Raw genomic sequence first — 25,909 nt, 5'->3', positions numbered from 1 at the left:
ATGTCTGTCAGTTTTCTCCACTGGTACTCTTTCTCTTTATTTATTTTTATATTTCACCCAGTAAGTTTAGTATCATTGGTGATGCTTTGCTTGCCAACCACAGTTATTCCTAAAGGGTAGAATCCAATTTTCTACATTTATTATTTGGAATTCTATTGTAAAGAAGAATTTTCCTTTTGCCTTCATTCAAATTTAATTTCTAAAAATCAGTAAAACAAAGCCAGAACAATGACCCTCCAAAGCTCACTGGTATTTGATAATAACCCCAAAGTCCTTTGTAGCATTGAGAATTCTAGGCAAACTCATATATTTATCATGCCCTCCACAGTAGAAAATAAAACTCCAAGTTCATACCATCTGACAGTGATCAGAGCCACAAGTCTTTGGAAAGCACACTTCTATTTTCTTTCCTTTTCCATCCTCCACCCACCCTCACTATTGAAGTTAAATCTTGACATTACCCTGAGTATATCAGTGGGATTAAGTAGAAGAAAACATCCAAGAACCACTGAGTCTGGAAAATGCACGTGAAGTATTTATGTTTAATTTGCCCTGGAGAATGTGATTTTTTTTTTTTTTGAGAATGTGATTTTTATGAACAGGAACTAAATCACAAAAGCTGCAGCATTCTATAAGATTTTCATTCACACACCAGACTCCTAGACAAGTTTGCTGTGCCCTTGGAGTTCATCCAGTATCTGCTGCTCTGGCCCCAAGACCCCCTCCCCACTGTGCCAGGAAGGTCACTTGAGGGACCCTAATGGAGCTGTTCCAGGCTGGTATCACCAATTAACAGGCAAAACTAATAGTGTAGAGTTTCAAGTTTGTACAGTCCTGAATGCTGAGGAAACAAAACATTTTTTAGCCAGCTGTTTGTTTTTTGTTATCTATTGTTGAGTAACAAACCAACCTAAAATTTAGTAGTACTAAGCAACAACCATTTTATTATGTTCATGGAATTGGGATCAGAAATTCAGGCAGGGCATGGTGGAGATGGCTTGTTGATACTCCACGTAGGAATTCATTTGGGAAGATTTAGTAGCTGAAGGATGACTAGAATGATTAGAATCTGGGATCATCCAGAGCTTCCTCATTTACATATTTAGCACCCAAAATGGGGTGTCTTGGAGACTTGGTTCAACCAAGATTGTCAACCAAAGCACTCTACAAAGTTCCCAAAGTTGCTTTGGGCTTCCTCATAGCATGGCAGCCCAGGAGTAGTTGAACTTAAATGGCAGATCAGGACTTTAAGAGAAAGTGTTCTGGAGAGCAAGGCAGAAGTCACATGGCCTCTTATGACCCAGCCTCAAAAGTCACATGGCATCATTTTCACCCCGTCTTTTTTTTCAAAGATTTTATTTTATTTATTCATGACATAGAGAGAGAGAGAGAGGGAGAGAGGGAGAGAGGCAGAGACATAGGCAGAGGGAGAAGCAGGCTCCATGCAGGGAGCCCGATGCTGGACTCTGTCCCCCGACCCCAGGATCATACCCTGAGCCAAAGTCAGATGCTCAACCCCTGAGCCACCCAGGCTCCCACATTGCTTTTGATCAAAACAGTCACATTCCCCAGATTCAAGAGTTGGATCATGTACTTCAACTCTTGATGAGAAGACTGTCAAAGAACTTGCTTTTATGTTTTAAAAATAACCACACTCTTCAAAATGAAACATTAGGAAAATGTGCTTTAATAAAAATGATAAATATTCCATTTGTCTGAACATCTTCCCTTCCTCCAGGAATTTCATGAAACACTCTCCAGATATCCTTCTTACTAAAATAATCTCTTTTTTGGGTTCTAATGGCACCTTGTGTGTAGCTGTGTTGTGGCACACTGTACTCAAACAATAAAAAAATACTTGCTAACACTTACTGAGTGCCCACTACATTCGAGGCATTATTCCAAGAACTTTCCATGCATTCTCTCTCTTAATTCTCAGGACAACATGAGAAAGGGGCACTCCTAATTTATAAGTGAGTAAATTGAGGCCCAGAAAGGTGAAATAACATGCCATCAAGGGCATGTTGAGTGGAAGAGTGAGAATTTAAACCAAGGCACCCCAGAACTCATGCTTTTAAATCATTCCATCACAGACTACCATTTCTATGCTGCTGTATGTAAATAGGCCTTCCCTAGTGGATTGAGAGCTATTTCCATGTCATATTTGTCTTTGTCTCTCCAGCACAAAACACAGTACCTGGCTTATGACAAGCAATAGCAAATTGCATAAAAGATACAAACAGTCAATTCAAAGAGAAGGAATTAAAATATTTGATAAACATAGGAGAAGATACTCAAACTTTAAAAATAATGAAAGAAATCCAAATAAGATGACATATTTTGTTTATTAAATAGGAAGAATTAAAATGTCCAGTGTTGTTAAAAGTTTTGGACAATGGATATTCTTATTCTTACTTTTTGGTTGTTCTTATACAATTTGATAGGAAAACTTTTGGTAGATATTTATCAAAATGCTAATGTTTATAGTCTCTAATTAAATTATTGAGTTCCTGGGATATATCCTTTAAGAAAACTCTCATCTATTCATATAGTGACATTTACAAGGCTATTCATCACAGGATTTTTTAAATAACATTTTTATTGAGACATAATTCACAAATCATAAAATTTGCCCTTTCAGAATGTACAATTTGGTGATTTTTTATATATACAAAAGTTGTGATATCTTGCCATAATCTACTTTTAAAACATTTTGATCTCCCAAAAAGGAACCCTGTACCATTATCAATCACTCTGTATTGCTGCCTCCTCTTAGCCCTAATGTGCACACTAATTTAGTTTGTATTTCTATGTGTTTGATCTGGACATTTCATATAAAGGAAATGATACAATATGTGGCCTTTTTTTCTCTGGCTCTTTCATGTAGCCTTTAGTTTTTAAGTGTCATCCATGTTGTAGCACATAACAATGCTTCCTTCCTTTTTGTTCCCAAATAATATTCCATTGTATCTACATACCACATTTTGTTTATCCATCAGTTAATGGACATTTGGGTTGTTCCTAGTTTTTATCTATTGTGAATAATGTTGCTAAGAAAATTTGTGTGCATGTCTTTGTGTAGGCATGTGTTTTCATTTCTATTGGATATATACCTAGGTTTAGAATTCCTGGATCAAATGAAAATCTGTGCTTAACATTTTGAGTAACTGCCAAAGTGTTTTCCAAAGTGGCTGGGTCATTTTCTATACACAAGCAATGTACAGGGGTTCAAATTCTTTCACATTTTGTCACCAACACTTATTGGTTTTTATAATTTTTCGTTTTATTTTTGTTTTTTCTAGTGGGTATGAAGTGATATCTCATTGTGGTTTTGATTTATGTTTCCCTGATGACTAATGATGCTGAACAAGTTTTCATGTGTTTATTGGTCATTTATGTATCTTTTTTTGGAGAAATAACTATCCAAATCTTTTGCCTATTTTTAAATTGAGTTATTTGGCTTTGTTTCTTAACATATTTTTGTATGAGTACTTTATCTTAGGTATGATTTGAAAATATCTCATTCTGTGGGTTGTCTTTGCATTTTCTTAATGATTTTCCTTGAAGCACAAACACTGTTAATTTTAATGAAGTCTGATTTGGGGGGAAATTTTTGTCCTTTGTACTTTTGGTTAACATCTAAGAAGTCATTTCCTAGCCTAAAGTCATGAATATTTACTCCTAAGTTTTATTCTAAGATTTGCAGAGCTTCACTTCTTACATGTAGGGCTATAAATAATGAGTTAAAATTTTTATGTGGTGTGAGATACGGTTCCAAATTCATTCTTTTTGTGTAGATACTCAGTTTGCAAACATGACTTGTTGAAAAGATTATTTTTTCCCATTGAATTTTCATAGCACCAAGGTTAAAATCAATTAACCACAAATTACTATAAATTATTTCTGGACTCTCAACTTTATACCATTGAACTATATGTCTCTCCTTAAACCAATACCAGGCTGTTTTGATTACTGTAGCTTTGTTTAAGTTTTGAAATGGGAAAGTGTGAGTCTTCCAACTTGTTCTTTCTGGAGATTTCTTCGGCTTCTTGGGGTCCTTTGCATTTCCATAAGAATTTTAGGATCAGCAAAAATGAGAAGTATTACCATTTTAAAGTCCATGAACGTGAGATGTCTTTCCATTTATTTATAACTTCTTTAATTTCTTTCAATGATGTTTTGTACTTTTCAGTGTACAAGTCTTATACTTCTTTTGTTGAATTTATTCTCAAGTATTTTACTTATTGATGTTAGTGTAAATGAATTTTTTTTCTTAATTCTGTTCTTGGATTGGTCATTGCTAGCATATAGAAATACAATTGATTTTTGTATGTTAATTTTATATCTTGCAATCACGCTGAACCCATTTGTTAATTTGAATAGGTTTTTTGTGGATATCTCAGAAATTTCTATGTATAAGATTATTTCCCCTGGAAACAGATGATTTTTTTTTTTTCCTTTCCAATCTGGATGGCTTTATTTCTATTTCTTGCCTGATTGTCCTAACTGGAACCACCAGTACACTGTTGAATATAAGTGGCAGGAGTAGACAAGCTTGTCTTGTAAGAGGAAAGCGTTCAGCCTTTCAGGGTTAAATTATGATATTAGCTTTTTGTTTTCATAGATACATTTTATCATATTGAGGAAATTCCCTTTCATTTTTAGTTTTTTTGAATGTTTTAACATAAAAGAGTATTGGATTTTTTTAATGATCATCTCAATCTTTTTTAAAAAGAGCATTTATTGAGATGATCATGTGGTTTTTGTCCTTTACTCTAGTGATATTGTTATTATATTAACTGATTTTCAGTTGTTAAAACAACCTTGCATTCCTAGGATAAATCTCACTTGGTCATGGTATATAATCCTTTGTATATGTTGCTAGATTCAGCTTGCTAGTGTTTTGATGAGGATTTAGGGGCTGATATTTGTAAAGGATAGTGGTCTGTAGTTTTCTTATAATATCTTTGTCTAGTTCTCATATGAGGGTAATATTAACCTTGATGAATGAGCTTGGGAAGTGTTCCTTTGTATTCCATTTTTTGGAAGAGTTTCTGAAGAATTGGTATAAGTTCTGTAAAACATTTGGTAGAGCTCACTAGTGAAACTACTTGGACCTGGTTTTATTTTACAGGAAGTTTGAAAAATATTAATCTAATCTCTTTATTTATTATAGATCTATTTGAACTTTCTATTACTTCTGAATAAATTTTAGAAATTTATGTCTTTCTGGGAATTTGTCTATTTCACTAACATCTAATTTGTTGACAGTTATTCATAGAATTCCCTTAATTATTTTTTATTTCTGTAGGCTGGTAGTGATGTCTCCTCCTTCATCACTGATTTTATTCATTTGAGTCTTTTTCTTGGTCAATATTCTTTGAGTTTTGCCAATTTTCTCGAATTTTGCAAAGAATAACTTTTGGTTTTGTAGATTTTCTCTATTATTTTTGTGTTTTTCATTTCATTTATTCCTACTTGAATCTTCTAAATTCTATCCTGCTTTGTTGGATTTAGTTTGCTCTTCTTTTTCCAGTTTGGTTATTAATTTGAGGTCTTTCTTCTTTCACAATGAGCACTTACAGCTATGGATCTCCCTCTAAGTACTGCTTTAACTGCACCTCAAAAGTTTTTAAATTCTGTGTTTTTGTTTTCATTCATATAAAAGTATTTTGGAATAGTCAGTGTAATTTCTTCTTTGACCCATTAATTATTTAGGAGTATGTTGTTTTCCAAATTTTGAATTTTTTCATCTATTATTGATTTTTAATATAATTAGAGATTTAAAAATATATATATATATATAATTAGAGATTGTGATCAGATAACATACTTTGTGTTATTTTATTACTTTGAAATTTATTGAAGTTTGATTTGTGGCCTAACATATGATCTATCTTGAAGAATGTTCCATGTGTTACTTGAGAAGACTATGCATTCTGCTGTAGTTGGGTAGAATATTATATGAATATATCTTAAGTTTAGTTGTTTTTTTGTTTTGTTCAGTTTACTTTTTGGTCTTCATACTTATTCTACATATTATTGGAAAAGGGCTATTGAAACATCCAACTGTGATTGCTGCATTATCTATTCCTCCCTTTGATTTGTCATTTTTGTGTGTGAGTTTTGGGGACTTTGTTGCTATATGCATATATACCTAAATCTATCCGTGTTTTTGATGCATTAATCCTTTTATCACCACAAAATGTCATTCCTTGTCCATAGTAACAATTTTGGTTAAAATCAATTATATGTAGTACATGTATAGTAAGTCTTCCTCTCCTTTGGTTACTGTTTGTATAGTATATCTTTTCACATCTTTTTACTTTAACCTATTTATGTACTTGAATCTAAAGTGTTTATCTTATAAATACCATATAGTTGGGGTTTTTTCATTCATTCTGTAAATCTGTCTTTTGATTGAAGTTTCCAATCCATTTATATTTAATGTAATACTTAAAAGAAATTTACACTTGCCATTTTACTATGTGCTTTCTATATGTCATATAAACTTTTATCTTCTATTCTTTCATAATAACCTTTTGGTGTTAAATATTTTTAGTGCACCATTATTAATTACCTTGTTTATTTTACTATATACTTTTTAGTTATTTTCTTGGTGGAAGACTGGGGATTACAATAAGTAACTTAAACAATAAATAGCTTATACATATTAATACCAACTTAAATTCAAAAGTATACAAAAACTGTGCTCCAGTATAGCTTTGTTTCTTTTCCCCTTTTTTGTGCTATTGTTGTGGTACTAATCCATCTTTATAGATTTTTAGCCACCAAACACAGCTTTATCATAGGATAAGTGATAGTCCTCCTTTCCCTCAGATTCTTGTATTTGAGAAGAACTTAAATAATTTGTTTAGATTCTCTAATCTTCAGCTTCCTCATCTGCCAGGCCCTAAGCAGCAGACAAGCTCTCATTATTGTGGCCTCTCCAACTAGCTCTGACACCCATATCTAATCCCAAGTACCCTTAGGGAGACAGAGGCAAATCTGGCTATCTCCTAACAGTTGCTTAGTAGATTTATATGGTTGCCTTATGCCCAATATGATGAAATGCATCAAGGAGTCACAGAGAAAGTCTAAGATAGGGACAGATAATCCAGCTGTGAAAAAAGAATTAGATCACAACACAATTCTAGAGCAACTAGACATGGAATGTAAATACTAGTTCAAGAGGAAAGATTGGAGAACTTGGTGTGGGTGAATATAAAGGTGAATAAAAAGGGAATGCTCCATGGAGGAAGAGTTTTTTTAAATGGGTGGAAATTGAAGAAATAAAGGAAAAGGTAGAAGGTATTTGAAGAAAGGAAGTGAATGGGCAGTACATAAGAAAAAGTAAAGAAAATGATAGTACAAAGAGAGGGAAATTGAAGTATAAGTCTGATAGAAAATTGCCAGTTTTCTTACATACATCCCAGCCCATGGAACCCTTGCACGCAGCCCCAGCTTTTGTTTCCCTATCCTGGGGCCAACCCCAGAAGCTAATTATGTCTTATTTCTGTTTGATTCTCCACAGCTTCCCTTCACTGAAGGCCTATACCACTTTTATCACAATGGCCTTGCAAAAGCCAAGAGAAGACGCAGCCTACATCACAAGCAGCAGCTGGAGAGAGACCCCAGGGTGAGTTTCCCTGGATACCTGCCTTCCAACCTCTGCTGCCACAACTGAGCCCACTGAGAGGATGCATAAAGGGTGGGCTGGGAATTTTGAAGTAAAGACACTCAGTTTTGTGATAGGTAAAACGGACCCTTGGCAGAGTGGCCTGGAGACACTCTACTCCTCTGCTTTGTGCATAATAAGTAAATCTTTTATAGGCTGTGGGGCAGGGGAGAAATAAACAGAGGTATCACTCCTTTACTGGCTATCTTCTCCTGCATTATTGTGTTTGGACTTCTGGTGGCCTGTGATAGATGGAAAGAAAACAAATGTTTAATGAATCATTTTATGTAAGGTTTCTGCTGGTGAGTCCCATGCTCTGAGGAGGTTGCTGTGCCCCATATTGGGCATGGAGAAATGACTGGGCCATCGAGTGATTGGCAAACAGTAGGCTTCTCAAGTATCCATGCATGGTTGCAGGCACAAGACCATCTCATCCTTTCTTCTCTACTGTATTTTTTCACATTCATCTAATTTACCCCCATGCCTAGATGGTGTTCATGACCTCCATTTTTAACCTACAATCTTTACCTTGTTCTTAGATCTCATTTCCTACTCACCCTGGAAGCTTAAATTCATCTTTCTCACAATCAAACTTATTATTTTAGCCACAAAGCATCTCCTTTTCCTGAATAGGAACGTTGGTCATCCCTGAATTCTCCTTCATCACATCACTTCTGCCATCCCCCTACATTTACAGACTCATTCAACTGAGTAGAATAATTTCTCTTATGCGATTCACTAAAAGGGAAATTAATAATCCAGGCAAATTGCTCTCTGAACATTGACAGCTGTATAACCTCTTCTCCAGAACTCTTGGGGGAAAGTGGATATAAAGTGGGTCAGACATTTGAGTTAGGGATTTACACATGAGACTCTTTTTGAATTGATGGAATCTGGAAACTCATTCTTTTGGGGCTTTTCATGTGAACATTTGACTGGGTTTAATTTGGGCTTTAATTAGAAATGCAGATGAAACAGACTCCCCAGCACACTACCAACTGACAGGCCACAGGCAATTTTCCTTTAACTCTTCAACCCAGGGGATCCCCATTCCCTGGAGTGGAAATTCTGCTCTGAGAAGTCACTTTATCTACTTTCACAGTAAGATCCAAGCTGCCTGCTGCCACCCTTAACAGGCATTCTTAAAGGGTCTGTTGAAGAAACTGGCACCATTATCTTAGATAGGGATATATCTTAGATAAGGTTATTCCCTTAGATAAGGGAACAACTTTCTTTTCTGTGTCATAACAGCCTTTGCCCTGGCTGTACCAATTCAGAGCTTAGGGAATCCCTTGGTAAGCCAATGGACAGAAAGCCTATGTGTTTCACCTATAGTGGATAGCAGTAGACAAAGACCACTCTGGTGAATTGTGGCACTGGTTTTCCCTGCACTTCATCCCTGCCCCAATGTCTTACTCTTTATTTCCAATTGTTATTCCTTTTATTTATATATTTTCTTAAAAGTCTTATTTGATTCTTTTCTTCCATGATTAAAAATGTTGCCTCAAGATCATTCAGAGAGGAAAACAAAAAAGAAACTGGGGCAGAAGGAAGGATATGCTTGGGAAAGAGAACTGAGGAACAATGAAACTGAGAAGCCATTGTTTGGATCAGAGAGACTCCTTGGGCCCATTAGGCTAAGATTTTCTTATTCTTTCAGTTGCTTGAAATGATCTTTGAAATGCTTATTCTTGAAGTTTTTAGAGTGATGTTTCCAAAAGAGAAGAAAATAAAATGGGTTAGGTAATAAGAAAGAAGATTGTGCACTAGTGATTCTAATCATTTCTTTCTCCTCAAAATATTGTCTATTTTAACCAAAAGGGGCATCCATTCTCCCCTCACTGCCCACTAGAAGGGTTCTGGTAGGGAGCTGCCTCTATGCCATGATCAGTAGAAGATAGCAGGGACACTAAAGATCATACATCTCCTGTGCCTCTTCTGACATTTTCAAGGGTAAATGTCAAGGCCGTTGTCAATAACAAGTCATTATAGGAAAAGAAATAAAGCACAAAATCTCGTAATTCTTTGAAAAAAAAACCTGCTAATGATGACTATCTCATTTTAAAATATTAGATTAAGCCCTGAATCTTTCCTGCATAATTCTTGTGATTTGGCATGATAGCAAAATATGGCAGCAACTACTCTTTTTTATTCCAGTTTAATTAATATACAGTGCTATATTGTTTTCAGGTGTACAGTATACAAATCTACACATTACTCATCACATTAAGTGTACTCTTAAATCCCCATCACCTATTTCACCCTTACCCCCACCCACCTTCTCTCTGATAACCTATTCACCATAGTTGAGAGTTTATTTTTTGGTTTGTCTTTTTTTCTTCATTCATTTGTTTTGTTTCTTAAATTCCACATATGAGTGAAATTGTATAGCACTTGTCTTTCTTTGATTGACTTATTTCGCTTAGCATTATACTCTCTGGCTCCATCCATGTTGTTGCAAATGGCAAGATTTCATTCTTTTTATGGCCAAATAGTATTTCATTGTGTTTGTGTATATATACACACCACATCTATATCCATTTATCTATCAATGGACACTTAGGCTACTTCCATAATATGACTATTGTAAATAATGCCACAATAAACATAAGGATGCATATATCTTTTCAAATTATTGTTTTCGTATTCTTTTTTTTTAAGATTTTATTTATTTATTCATGAGAGACACACAAAAAGAGGCAGAGACACAGGCAGAGGGAGAAGCAGGCTCCATGCAGAGAGCCCGATGTGGGACCCGATCCTGAAACTCCAAGAACATGCCCTGAGCCAAAGGCAGACGCTCAACCATCGAGCCACCCAGGCATCCCATTGTGTTTTTGTATTCTTTGGGTAGATACAGAATAGTGGAATTCCTGGATTGTAAGGTAGTCCAATTTTTAAATTTTAAGGAACCTCCATACTGTTTTTCACAATGGCTGTACCAGTTTGCATTCCCACCAACAGTGCATGAGGGTTCCTTTTTCTCCACATCCTCATGGTGGTGGTGGTGGGTGTCTATTCTTAAACAAAAAGCATTGACTATGACCAATGCAAGAGTAGCAATATAAGAATTTTGCCATGTGGGTCTACAGATCTTAAACAAAAGGGCAAGAGTTGGGTTCCCAAACACATTCATGCAGGCTGCAAAAAGAAAAGTAAATAGAAGTGTAGCAGGGCTGCTTCAGTGGCTCAGTTGGTTAAGCAATCAGCTCTTGATTTTGGCTCAGGTCATGATCTGAGAGTGGTGGGATCAAGCCCCATGTCAGGCTCTTGTCCTTCTCATCTTTATTCTAAAATGTGCTCCAATAAGGAAACAGAAGTACAGCCTTCTCTTTACCTCTTCCTTTAGAAATATTCTTAATTGTGGGTAGAGGAAACCAGTTGTTATTCTATTACTTTCAAGCCCAGTCACTGAAAACCCCACGAAGAACGATTTTTTAATCTCAAAAGTCCAATACACTGTGTTGCTGATCATTTTCATGGTCCTGGTACAACCACCCCAGTGAGAACAAATGTGTTTGGAAAGTTTGGATATCTAAAATAATGTGAAGAGGTAATAAATCCAAAGCTGGGATGAAATAATAAAACTAAAAATGACTTCTCAGCATCAATGTTAAGAACAATATCCCCAGCTCAAAACATCTGTGGGATTTTTTTAAACTTTAGCTTAGAGCATTGTCAACAAATCTTGAAGCCAAACCTGATGGCAGTCCACAGTCTACATATCAAATCACCACAGTTCCACAAGTACCTGAAAAACTGTGGAGATTATATTGATTTAAGATAATATTTGTTTCACAGTTATGCTGAACCATGTTTGCATATCTGACATAACATTGAAATGAGATACATTAAAAAACATAAAGAAGAATTCCATCAATGAGCAACACACATTAGTTGCATGGAAGCCAAAAAATTTAACAAGTAACCTGAACTTCATTTGTCAAGAGAAGTTATATTTGATTTGAGAATTACAAACACATTCCCTTTTCAAAGCAATTTTATTAGACTGCATAATTATCCCTTGAAATCATTTTTAAGTCATCTTTCAATTTTGCAAGTCAGAAACCCCTCTATCAGTTTGCTGAAAACTTTTCAGTTCCCTGTCTCAAAGAATGGATGATGTCTCCTTGCATTCTATATATAGAAGCTGTTTCTTTCTAGCTTCTTCCTCATCCAAATTTATCCAGATGTCTAATGACCATAGATGGTAGACACATGATCCAGTAGTGACCTAGTTCTATTTTTTAAGGGTCTATTCTGAACACATCTGTGGGGATTTTAGGGTGCTGCAAAACCCCACAAAAGTTAGTATCACTGGATAGTTTTACAGCAATTTCATCAAACTACCACCGGAACAAATGAGAATTTTTCCCATTTTTTAAAAATTAACTGGACAAGATTGGTGTGATGTGTTGGCAAAAATCTGAATAATGAATGAACCAGACTTTCTTTGTCCCTAGGATTTAAATAATACAGTAACTGATATTGTTTTTTAAAAATAAATTTATTAGCCTGCTTGAAACTCAGGTGGTTGACAGAAGCTGAGAATGGCTTGCAATTGCTCTGAGTCCTTTTCTGACATGATATAATATTGTTTTTAGATCTAACTCAGAAGGAGTAATTTAGCCATGACTGTGAACATCTTATAGATTATAGATTACACTACCTAGATTCAGATCAGAAAGATTAAGCATCGATGACATGGAAAGCATGATCTGAAGAAGCCCATGAGATGATCACAGCAATAATATAGCAATTTATTCACAATCTAAAGATATCTTTCAGAAAAGAATACTGGAACTTCAGCAGTTCAAAGCAAGCAAAGAAATTCATTTACCTTTTCTTCCATAAGTAACAGAAAATTTTGTCACAATTGTTAAATCTTAGCTTACAATCTTTTTTGAATACCTAGCATTAGTCATTAACTTTTTATAATCAATGCCACTTATATGTATTCTGTCTTCGATTTATAGTATTAAATAACCATTTGATTATTTAGATTAAAAGTTAGGGGAGAGAAGGAAAAGCACCATTATCTTTGGAAAATCTAATTTCAAATAGAAAATTTCATGGAGAAAAATGTCTTCTTGCATTTTTTTGTCTTGTTTTGTTTTAGCTTGGTTTGGTTTTGGTTTTGATCAAATCTTCAGCCAGTAAGTAACTAGTAGAATTTGGGGTTCTCTCCTTAACCACCACAGTGAGTACATGAGCCTTTCTGCCTGGAGGCTAGGTAAAAATAGCAATTAGTTTTACTGCTTTTTTAAAATAATTTATACCCAAAGAATAGGATTGTGTTTTTTGGTGTTTGGTTTTGTTTGGTCTTCATATTTGTTAAGTCACAAATGGTGAAGTTTGAGACACTGCTCTAAGAAATGTATAGGACTGGGACACCTGGGTGACTTAGTTGGTTGAGCATCTGACTCTTGATCTCAGCTCATGTCATGATCCCAGGGTGGTGAGATGGAGCCCAACATCAGGCTCTACACTCAGCGTGGAGTCTGCTTGAGATTCTTTCCCTCTGCCTTTACCTGTCCGACCCTCACTCATACTCTCTCTCTCTAAAATAAATTTTAAAAATATTTTTTAAAAAAGGAATATATAGGATTTCTCCAATCTATCTTCCAAATATCTTATTGACGTGAAAAAGGTAGGAGATAGATCTAATTATATCTTACTTATCTAAAAAAATAAGCATTTTATCATTTCTTTGTAGCATGAGTTGGACCAATACTTGTTTCTCTTTCCTGAAATGGAGGTATGAAGTCACACATGAGTTTATGAAAGTAATTCAAGTCCCCCAAAATGAAAACCATCTTGTCCAATCTAGGTTTAGTTCTCCTGGTTGAACAAGGGAATAGCCTACTGGGAATTGGGATTCTCATAGAGAAACAGCTGTCCACAATGCATGATTATGACATTCCAGTGGTCCACAAGTAAAGCTATACAAGTAGACTTAACCATTGGTGGGGTATGAAAGTAAATTAAATCTTTTTAACTCTTGGGGTTAAAAGTACATATTAGCCAGAATTCCTAAGAGAGATTCCTTCCTTGCTGGGCTAACAAGTGTTCGTGGTGTCTCTGGCATGTCTACTCTAAACAGAAATAAATTACACTGAAGACATAACAAACTGAAATAAAGTGATATTGAAGCTACACTGTGAAGAAGAAGATAGAGAATGCGAGACAGAACTCAAGAAAAGTTAAAAAATAAAAAAAAAAGAATTTTGACTGGTGGAAAGTGAGTGAGATTCAGCCCCACACCCAACGCTGCACCCTGCCCCCCACCTCCTAACAGTGTCTCATATCACTTGAAGAATGTGACCCCGTCAGTGACCTGGACATTTTCTATTCTGTAAATAGTTCAATTTTCTATCATTAAAAAAAGGAACCATATTTCGCATGCTAAAGGGGCAAATAACCAGAAGTGCATACCAAAGTTAAGCAGCTATCATATCTTCCTCTTTTCTTCTGGTTTTTCCTTCCTGCTTCTCTCTACCTTATTTCCTCTCCTCATGAATCCATAAGCAGCAAACACATGCTTCCACAATGTTATATGTGTCTCAGGCTCTAAGACGAAAGCTGCTTTACAAAAAAATGAGCTATAAATTCAAGTGAATACACGTGCAATGAAATCCATTAGGAAGGGATTTTGGCTCAGACTTCACCAGGCCCACCTACCAGCCAAATGACCTTCTGCATGTTAGTGAGGGGAACGAAGGACACAGTCCTTCAATGATCCTGCTCATGACATTTCTGCAGGAACCAGATCACTGAGTCAGAAAAGAATAGGAGGGCTCAAGGGTTTCCTCTCACTTTAATTTGATAACAGTTTTAAGAAAGGTGAATGTGTGTTATATGCTGCTGTTCTATTTGGGTTCCTGCAAAAAGCAACCCCTGAGACAAGGACTCAGAAGAGGGCCATTTGGGGGGTCAGTCCTAGGAAGCACAAGAGAAAGAGTGAAATGAAGAAAGGAAGTGAGGAAAGCATATAGAGGGTGGATATTTTAGCAGGTTTTCATTGTAGGCCCCTGAGGCTCAGTCCCACTGGGGACTCTCCAAGGGTGTTGTATAGAATGTGTTTAGATTTGTCCTACAGGGAACAAGGTTGATTAATGGGTGATTATCTACCAGCTCCATCTCTCATGTTTGAGTTGACCCCAGATGTTAAATCCCTAGCACTTTGGGCTGCCCTGTGCACAGGCTAAGCGAGCCTCAGGAAAAGGCCTTAGAGCAGAGAGGCAGAGACAGAGAAGCTGTCAGCAGTTGGAGGTGAATTCAGATGAGGGCTGAGAGATTATGGAAATGAAATCCACAGCTAGGGTCACAAATCCTACAACTCAGTGCTGTGCTGAGGGCTTGGCATGCATCATCTTGTTAAACCTCCAACATCACCTGTGAAATACATACTCTCAGATTCTCAGTTTACAGGTGAGGAAATGAGAACTTAAAGGGAGGCTCATCCTATGGTATGCAAGGAATCTTCACCACTGCAGGTTGCTGCTCAGTCACTGACTTGTGTTTCATAAATTAATTTTCCCTGCTCCCCTGTACAAAGAATGTAATGGGACCAGACTTCTTGTGGGTAAGAATGGCCTGTGATGTACTGAGATGCAGCACAGCGATTTCCAACTTTCCTAAAAAGTTTGAAAAGTTAATTTTGACCATGCATAGTTTCCACTTCACCCCTTTCAAAATCCTACCGTAGGATTCCTCTACAAATGTAAACAAAGATGGTGTCTTAGCTTGGATTTCCTGGAAATGCACTCTGAGATGGAGAGTTGCACATGACAAAGATGTTTCTAAGAATGCTAGTTGGCCATATGATTGAAAACGGTATTGTCTCATGTGGCTCCCTCCATCCTGAAACTAACAATACACCCAAATCCTTCCTATTCTTCATACTTTCTGCCTTCTCTTCCACTTCAGGGCTCCTGTGACTTTATTGGGCCCACCCAGATAACCTGGCATTATCTCCCTTTCTTAATGTCAGCACATCAGCAAGCTAAATTTCTTTTTTTTTAAAGATTTTATTTATTTATTTATTTATTTATTTTATTTATTCATGAGAGACACAGAGCGAGAGAGAGAGAGAGAGAGAGAGAGAGAGAGAGAGGCAGAGACACAGCAGAGGGAGAAGCAGGCCCCATGCAGGCAGCCCGATGTGGGACTCGATCCTGGGTCTCCAGGATCACACCCCGGGCTGCAGGCGGCACTAAACCGCTGTGCCACCGGGGCTGCCCAGTAAGCTAAATTTCATCTGCAACGTCTCTCTCTCCTCTCTCTCTCTCTCTCTCCCTCTCCTTTCCCTCTCTCTCTCTCTTTTTAAAGATTTTATTTATTTAATCATGAGAGACACAGAGAAAGCGGTAGAGACACATGCAAAGGGAGAAGCAGGCTCCCTGCAGGGAGCCTAATGTGGGACTCGATCCCAGAACTCCCAGATCATGCCCTGAGCCAAAGGCAGACTCAACCACTGAGCCACCCAGGCGTCCCTGCAAAGTCTCTTTTACCACAGGATGCAACAAAATCTTGAAAGTAATACCAGGGGCTGGAGACCACTGGGGTCAAAATTCTGCCCTGAGTTTTGACCTTTCTGAAAGAGTTAATGTGTCTTCTAGGGTCAGCAGCTCCCTTTAGACACCCAACTTCCCCATACTGCCCTCCTCCAGGCATTGCATTTAGCTCAGAGGGAAACATGAATCTGGAGGCACACAAAATTGACCGACCATACTTTGAACCCAAATGATGAAACCAAGAAACCCACGTGGAGCACATTCTGATTTGCCTTCTCAGATGGTGACCAAATCCATTTTCTAGACATTTCATTAAGATGTGGGCTCAGGTGTCAGCCTTCCATGGGACACATTTTGAAAGTGACTTGACAGTATCAAGAGAAGAAATGGGAGAGAAAGCAAGAGTATTCAGTAATGCTCCAACCTGTGGGAAAAACTAATCTGCCCTAATCTGCTGGTTTTATTATGCAGCAGGGAGCGACTTTCAGTATCTCCTCTGGGCATTGCAGTTAGGCCTGGCTTCCTGCCTCAATGAGCTGCTGCTAGTGCTATAATTAAGTATTTGTGGGGATCAGGAGAGAATTATTTACTATGGATTTAGAAAGGCACAGAGAAAGCTGCTAATGAGGAGACCTGGTTTTCCTAGATGTTATGAGCATATTTTTAAATGATTACTACTGTTCACACTGTCATGCTTACTAAAAGAGAAGGAGAAACACTCTGGGAGATACCATTCCAGCAAGCCCAGAGATCTCTGGGGAGTTTTAACTTTCTTTGAGAGAGTTCTAACAAGCCCCAGTACAGAGAAAAGCCACACAAAGAGAAGGAAGTGTTCTGTATCGTCCTTATAACTGACAAGATGAAGACTCTCAAATGGTAAACTAGCAAGCTTTTAGAACATCCAGGCAAAAATCTCCGATGTTTGTAGGGCAAATTTCTTGTGACCTGCCTTACTTGATTCCTTCCCCAAACTTCCCCAAGATGCAAAAGGAAATATCTTTAAATATTTAAAATGTTTCTATTATTTCCTCTAAAAATGAACATTTTCTGTATGCTTATTAAATTCACAGTATAATTCTATTATCTAATTGCTTGCTAGCAAGCCATTTATTCATTCAACAAATATTTACTGAGCTCAACTACATGCTGAGCACTGTCCATAGAGAACAAAGTTCTCCTCCTACGAATCTTGTATACTAATGGGGATAAAAGAGAGAGACAAAGACCAGATAATAAAGCAATTACAAGATCGTTGGTGAATGTGTTATGAAGACAAATAGAGCAAAGTAGGAGAAAGAGAGAGTACCAGGGGAAGGGGTATTTGTGTTTTATAAAAAGCATCCAGCATTGTCTACTCTAGTAAGGTGACGTTTACATATAGACCTGAAGATGGTTAAGGAAGATGTTCATGTGGGTATTAGGAGAAAGAGCATTCCCCACAGAGGAACTATCAAGGGTAAAGGCCAGGTACCCAGGGCACACTTAATGTGTTTTAAAAACAAGAATGCCAGTAGGGCTGGGAAGATATGAGCTGAAAACAGGGAAAGAAATCAGGTCAGAGAGGAGCAAGAGAGCAAGACCATGGAAGACGTTCTAGGTCAGGTAAGGACTTTGCATTCACTCTGAATGAAATGGGATTTCTTTGCCTCAGAGTGAATAATAGACTATGAGTGGGCAGGGGGAAGGGCACAGCTGGAAACCAGGGAGATCAGAGCTAGGTGACTGCAACATTCCAGAAGAGAAAGGCCAGTGGTTTAGACCAGGGTAGAAGTTAGAGGAAGTGATGAGAAATAAGTCAGATTTGGGGATCTATTATGAAGATAGAGTCCTCAAATTTGCTGATTCTTTTACCAATAGATTAGATAAGGAATGGAAGAGTAGGGGAGAAGGCAAAGGTGGAGATGGGGACAATATGGAGTTGGTATATATGTCAGTGGACAACATGCAGGGAAAACCAGGTTAATGAGGAATGGGTAAAAAATCAAGAGTTTAGTTTGAAGCATGTTAACTGTGCTCTCTTCGGCCGCACATATACTGAAGCATGTTAACTTTTTAAATTTGCATTGAATATCCAAGTGGAGAGGTAAAATAAATGATTTAAAGAATTAGGATAGAGGGCCACCTTGCTGGCTCAGTAGGTAAAGCACATGACTCTTGATCTCAGGGTCATGAGTTCAAGCTCCACATTGGGCATGTAGCTACTTTAAAAACAAAATAGTAAATAAATAAATAAATAAATAAATAAATAAATAAATAAATATCTAAGATAGAGAAAAGAGTTGGAGACATAAACTGAGAGTCACCCACATGTTGATAGCATTCAATGCCATGAGATCAGTTAGATTATCTAAGAAATAAGTGTAAATAGGAAAGACAAGCTGTAGGAGACCGAGTCCTAGGGCACTCTAACATTCGGAAGTTAGAAGTTGAAATATGACTGGATACCAGTAAATACGACTAAGAAGTGACTAATAAAGTAGGAAGAGGATCAGCAATCAAGCAAAGACTAATCTAGTCAAGTGTCCTACCTTGTTCAAATTTTACCAGAGTAACTTGACTGTCCCTATACTTATTTCTTACTAAAATCGCCTAGAGGTATCAATAACTTCATTTTTTTTCTCTAATCTATTTTTTTTCTCAAGAAGTATTGAAATTTATAGTGCACACATGAGTTTATGAAATAAAAATAGTAACACAAGTTTTATCTCAGGGACACTGCTGTGTCTGGGCTAGGAGCTATGCTTTAAAACAGGGAATTCCATTTGACTCAGAATGGATAAGAATCAAGCTTTTAAAACCTCAAGCACAGCTAGGCAATATCTCAGAGCCCAGGCCAGGTTCTGGGAGCTTCTGGGTGAAATTGCTGGAAAACAGCCTACTTAACATAGAGAATCAAAGTTGGGCACTTCTTCTCTAATTTTCAAAAGCTATGAAAACCACGAGAAACATCAAGTTTGACTGGAAACCCAAAGGAAAGAAACTTAATCTCCAATTAAGAAAAATTAAAAAGCAAGCTGTGTTGATTCAATTCGGATCACATTTGCATGGATTTTAGAAAGATAGAGTTCTTAAAATAATTTCCTGTTAAGATTCAAAATCTATCTAAAGAGTAATTTCTCACTCCTTAAGCCACCGCTTCAGAATGAATTTTATTCAACGCTTAGCTAAAGGAGACTATTAGTGCTCCTTAATGAAGACGCAAACAAACGGTTAAAATAGGTATGTCTATCTAGCTACTAAATTTTCCTAAGATAATATTTTTGTCAGACAGTTAGCTTTGGAGTTGGATATGCTTCAGAAAGGTTTTTTAAAACCCCCACTCTTTCAAACTTTTTTTTGGGTATTTTTCATTGGTTTAGACAATTTTCCTTTATGATGCCCATTGACATGTTTGTGATCACATCTCCATCTATAAACAGACTTCATGCTCTTAAATACAAGCCAAGGGAATTTTGAAAAGGAATGGTATTGAATTCTTACCATTTCCAGTGGGTTGAGGAGAGGACATGAGTGAAGCCAGGTCTAGAAACGAGTAAACAGCAGTTATAGAAAGAGATTCATGCCTGAATAACAGCCTGATTGCTGGAGTTTATCTAATTGGTTTCCCATTATCTGTACCGAAAATGTTGTGTTTTCTATCTTCTCTTCAGCAAGTATGTCCCATTTAGCAATAAAGAACTTATTGCCCAAGAGAAAACAGGTAAGACAAAACAATTTTCCATTTTCCATTCCCCTCGAAAAGGGAGAGCAGCCCACCCCATGTAAAGAATTGCTTAATGGATGTTAGTTTGTAAGAACACCTCAGAGGAATGGCAGGAGAAAACCCTCCCAAGAAAACAGAAGAAAAGCAAAGTGATTTAAATCCATTGTGTGGAAAGAGACTCAAAAGATTGTCTACCAGGACAGGAAGAAAAGGAACATGGGGAGAAGACAATGTGAGGTCATTCTTGGGCTCTAATACAAGCTCTCACACCCAGTGGCCATGTTTCCTTGGTCAAACCATTTTATCTTCCATTCTTCAGTTCCCTTTTCTATACAATGAGGAGTGTAGATTAGTTGGTCTCCAAAATTTCCCTCCAGGTCTTGGTATCTGAGATTCCAAAGGGCCTAAAGTCCCTCCAATTGGTGAATGTCAAAGCCAGGACTAAATCCCAGATACTCCCACTAGGTTGTGCTCCTTTCTGTGCATATATTTATTTTTGTCTCAGAAATGGGAATTTTTTTCTTTAAAACAATACTCTAGTGTTTAGAAATACCATTTATGTTAGTATTTTCATCTTTGTGAAGAGAATGTTAAATTGGAGCCCTAAAATTTCATTTCTTTCCTTAGGGGAAATGTTAAATAATGAGATAGAGGTTATTCATCCTCCTTCAAAGAAAATGTCTCCTCTATCATGTTTTATGACTTGGGATTTGGTATGAGATTTCATTTGGCAAGGTAAATGTGGAAGAGTGGAGGTAATTCAACCAAAAATATAAGTTTGAAAATCACTGATTTCTAAATAAGTCCTATACTCTAATCCAGTTAATTGGTGTGTCCAGCCAGGATCACAAATAAAACCTAGAGAAGCCAGGCAGTAAGTTACAAATTGAGGTGGGTTGAATGTAAGCAAAGCAGTAACTCAAGTGAGAGGACAAATGACAAATACCTTTTGCCTCTAGCTGAGGAACACAAGGGGGAGTGGTGGGGACTAGACAATCATGGAGTACACACATGTCAAAAGGCAGAAGCTGATACTTTTCCTCAACTGATTGTTAACTCACAATAATGAAGGCTGATGGTTGCCAGATTTCTCAATTTTTAAACAAAATCAGAAAATAACCTCTTTGTAATATCATTGTACTTTTCAAAAGTATTAGTGACAAAGTAAAAAATTCTTAACACACTAGAAAGCTAAAGACAATATGTTAATGGGACAAATGTGTCCATAGGACACCATTTTGCAATCCCTACTTTACAACCTCCCAAGATGACTCAGCATTTGGCAAGACACCTCCATGACTAGCCTCTGATCTTACTGTTTGCCAAGATAGTCCACATAAAAGTTCTTTCTTAAGGCAATTCCAAATCTACCTCCTTAAAGGATTAAAGTGTTGGCCTGTAATCCAGGTTTCACTTCCCAGAACCAAATTATTTCATCCTCCATATGAGAAACCTTCAAACATTTGAAGATGATAATCATGACCCCTGGTTTAGAGAAAACATTCCTTGTTCATTCAGATTTTTTAATTGAATTTCATGCTCATTTCCTGTGCCTTCCTGGTCATACCTTTTTGAACATTATCTGAGAACTAAACACACAATTCAGCTCCAGTATAACGATGTTGGAATAGCACTGGGCTTTCCTTTCCTGTATTTTGGAAGGTATTTTTCTATTAATACACCATAGAGGCACGTTAGCTTTTTTAGAAGTCACAGATCTTATTATTGACTATATTGACCTTACAACTAGTAAAAACTTACACAGTCTTCTCAAGCATGCACAAATCAATCCATCTTTGGAGGTTTGGGGTATTGATCCTAAAGCAAGGACCTAGGTTTCTTTTTTATTATTATTATTTTCATCTTGTTAGAGTTCATTATTATCAGATATTAAGATATTATTGGATCTTGATTCAGTCTCCTACCAGCTTCCTGTCATCTATGAGTTTGATCAACATCAATATCCTCAACCAATTCTTAATAAAAATGTTGAATAGAAAAAAAATGGCAAAGCTCAGAATCCTTTGTCCAGTGTGATATAAATCTATTAATTAGACTCTGAGGAGTATCTCACACTGACCCCATATTGAAAAGAAACTATAAATCATCCCGTATCCAAAAATAACATTCAGGTTAAATGAAAAACAGTGTCTCACCAGGGAGGCTATTTGAAGACTGTGTTGATATGGCTTGACTGCATCACTCTGAAATCTAGTTGATTGGTTTGTGTACACTGCTCTCTGAGCAATCAGTTTGTTTGCCTTGGAGCAATCTAATCCAGCTATTCACATGACCAAAATCACCAGACCAACCAGTTTTCAATCTGGTCTTTTGAGATAATTTCAATTCACTTGATAATTGTTCACACATCTGCAACTGGTTGATGTTTAATTATGAAATATTTTAATCAAAGAACCAAAATCAATGAGTAATCATCAATGCTAATCATGAGAGTACCAGGTGGCACTTAAGTGTGGACCAAATCAAATTCTTCTAAAACTTAATAAAGTGATTCCTTTTAAGTGAGTAAGTCAAGGCATCTCAAAAATAGACTAATTCAGTGAAGGATCATATTCTCCATGGCTAAAATATAACCTATCACTTGACTTATATAGGAACACTCAAAAAAATTTCTCTACTGTTTAATCATGTGCCCTGGACTTAACCTTCATTAAGTACCTCAATTTTACCATCTCGATCATTAAGTAACAATAAAAATCTAAAAATCTGGAAATAAATCGCCTTAACTTTTAATCTCTATCACAGAATCACAATAAAAATACAAATACCTGCAAATAAATGCCTAAGACTTCACAGCTAAAAGAGTGACTTTATCTTTGAAAATACATCCTGGTTTCACAAATACATTATAACTTTTACCAGAACAGAAAGGTGATGGTAAACACCTATTCCTTGTGCATTTTCTCCCACTTAATTCTATATGTATTCCCTTTACCTACCTTTACTCCATGAAAAATTTTAGTGAATTTAAAAATTTAGTGAATTGAAAGAGTATTCCTCAAACTATATTATGTTGAGTTCCTAGCATTTCCTATCAGAATGTTGTGAATAATAAAAATATTAGTTAAGATACACTAGATTATGTTGCAATTATAAAATAAATTTATTCTCAAGTTCTGGTGATTTAATAAACAAATGTTTACTGTTTACTCATGCTACATGTCTAGACTGGGTCAATGGAGGTTCTAATTAACATGATCTTTCAGTAGCTGATACTATTGAAGACTCCACTATCTTGAAATGCCACCAGTAGAAGAAAGAAAATAATAAAGATTAGAGCAGAAACAAATGAAATAAAAACTAGAGAAACAATAAAACATATCAATGTAACCAGGAGCTGATTCTTTGAAAAAAATCAATAAAACTGATAAACATTTAGCCAGAGTCATGAGAGAGAGGATTCAAATAAACAAAAACAGAAATGAAAGAGAAATAACAACTGACATCACAGAATACAAAGAATTATGAAAGAATATTATGAAAAAATATATGCCAACAAATTGGACAACCTAGAGGAAATGGATAAATTCCTAGAAACATAGAACCTTCCAAAACTGAATAAGGAAGAAACAGAACATTTTTTTTATTTTTATTTATTTATGATAGTCACAGAGAGAGAGAGAGAGAGGCAGAGACATAGGCAGAAGGAGAAGCAGGCTCCATGCAACAGGAGCCCGATGTGGGATTCGATCCCGGGTCTCCAGGATTGCGCCCTGGGCCAAAGGCAGGTGCCAAACTGCTGCGCCACCCAGGGATCCCCGAAACAGAACATTTAAACAGACTGATTATCAGCAACGAAATTGAATCAGCAATCAAAAACTCCCAACAAACAAAAGTCTAGGATGAGAGGGCTTCACAGGTGAACTTACCAAACATTTGAAGAACGTTAATACTTACTCTTCTCAAACTATTCCAAAAATAAAAAAATAGAAGAGAAAGGAAAGCTTTGAGGCCAGCATTATCCTAATACCGAATCCAGATAAAGATGCTACAAAAAAGAGAATTACAGGCCAATATCTCAGATGAACATAGATGCAAATATCAACAAAATATTAGCAAACTGAATCTAAAAATACATTTTAAAAAATCATTCATAATGATCAAGTGGGAATTTTTCCTGGGATACAAGTGTGGTTCAATACTCACAGATCAATTAATATGGTACATCACATCAATAAAAGAAAGAATAAAAACCATATGATCATTTCAATATATGCATAAAAGTCATCTGACACAGTATGACATCCATTTATGAATTTTAAAAACTCTCAACAAAGTATGTTTAGAGGGAATATGCATCAACATAATAAAGGCCTTATATGAAAAACCCACAGCGAACATCATACACAATGGTGAAAAACTGAGAGATTTTTCCCTTAAGATCAGAAACAAGAGTGTCCACTCTCATCACCTTTATTAAATACAGTACTAGAAGTCCTAACCACAGCAATCAGACAAGAAAAAGAAATTATAAAGTATCCAAATCGGTAAAGAAGAAGTAAAACTTTTATTATTATTTGCAGGTGACATGATATATATAGAAAAACCCTAAAGACTCCACCAAGAAACTATTAGAACTGATAAATGAATTCAGTAAAATTTCAGGATACAAAATTAATATACAGAAATCTGTTGCATTTCCATTCACTAATAATGAAGTAGCAGAAAGATAAAATAAACACAATTCCACTTACAATTGTAACAAACACAATAAAATACCTAGAAATAAAGTTAACTAAGGAGGTAAAAGACCTGTACTCTGAAGACTATAAAATATTGATGAAAGAAATTGAAGACAACACAAATGGAAAGATATTCCATGCTCATGCATTGAAAGAAAAAATGTTAAAATGTCCATACTACCCAAGGCAATCTACAGATTTAATGCAATCCCTATCAAAATACCAACAGCATTTTTCACAGAATTAGAAAAAATAATCGTAACATTTGTACGGAACCACAGGAGACCCCAAATAGCCAAAGTAATGTTGAAAAAGAAGAACAAAACTGGAGGCATCACAATCCCAGATTTCAAGATATACTACAAAGCTGTAGTGATCAAAAGAGTGTGGTACTGACACAAAAATAGACACATAGATCAATAGATCAGAATAGAGTCCAGAAATAAACCATTATACAGTCAATCTTCAACAAAGGAGGCAAGAATATGAGATGAGAAAAAGAGTCTTCAACAAATGGTGGTGGAAAGACTAGACGACTGCATGCAAAAGAATGAAACTGGACTACTTTCTTACACAATACACAAAAATAAACTCAAAATGGGCTAAAACCCTAAATGTGAGACCTGAAACCACAAAAATTCCAAAAGAAGGCATAGGCAGTAATATCTCTGACATTGCTGTGGAAACATTTTTCTAGCTGTGTCTCCTAAGGCAAGGGAAACAAAAGCAAAAATAGACTACATCAAAATGAAAACCTTCTGCATAGCAAAGGAAACAATCAACAAAACCAAAAGACAATATACCAAATAGGAAAAGATTTACAAATGACATATCCAATAAAGGGTTAGTATCCAAAATATATAGAGAACTTATAGAGCTCAACACCCAAAAAACAAATAATCTAATTTAAAAATGCTCAGGATACATGAGCAGTCATTTTCCCCAAAGCAGATATACAGATAGCCAACAGACACATGAAAAGATGCTCAACATCACTCATCTTCAGGAAAATGCAAATCAAAACCACAATGACATATCTATCACCTGACACCTGTCAGAATGGCTAACGTAAGAAACATAAGAAAAAACAAATGTTAGCAAGGATATGGAGAAAAAGGAACTCTCATGCACTGTTGATAGGAAGGCAAACTGGTACAGCTACTGTGGAAAACAGTATGAAGTTTCCCCCAAAAAATTAAAAATAGAATTTCCATATGATTCAGGAATTCCACTACTGATTATTTACCCGAAAACACTAATTCAAAAAATATATGCACCCACCCCTATGTTTATTGCAGTATTATTTACA

The 25,909-nt window shown here is 36.3% G+C and overlaps 1 protein-coding gene across 1 annotated transcript in view; it reads left to right on the top strand.

Annotated features, from left to right (window-relative positions):
* Nucleotides 1-25,909, top strand: part of PCSK2 (proprotein convertase subtilisin/kexin type 2) — a 255,897-nt gene that overhangs the window by 26,983 nt on the left and 203,005 nt on the right. The window contains exon 2 of the mRNA XM_072799985.1: nucleotides 7,535-7,639. Coding sequence (XP_072656086.1) covers nucleotides 7,535-7,639 — 105 coding nt within the window. The remainder of the gene's footprint in view (nucleotides 1-7,534; nucleotides 7,640-25,909) is intronic.

The sequence above is a fragment of the Canis lupus genome, chromosome 26 (assembly GCF_048164855.1).
Source record: "Canis lupus baileyi chromosome 26, mCanLup2.hap1, whole genome shotgun sequence".
NCBI classification, from domain to species: Eukaryota; Metazoa; Chordata; class Mammalia; order Carnivora; family Canidae; genus Canis; species Canis lupus.
The sequence above is the reverse complement of the archived record's forward strand: the minus strand, read 5'-3'. Positions and strand labels throughout refer to the sequence as shown.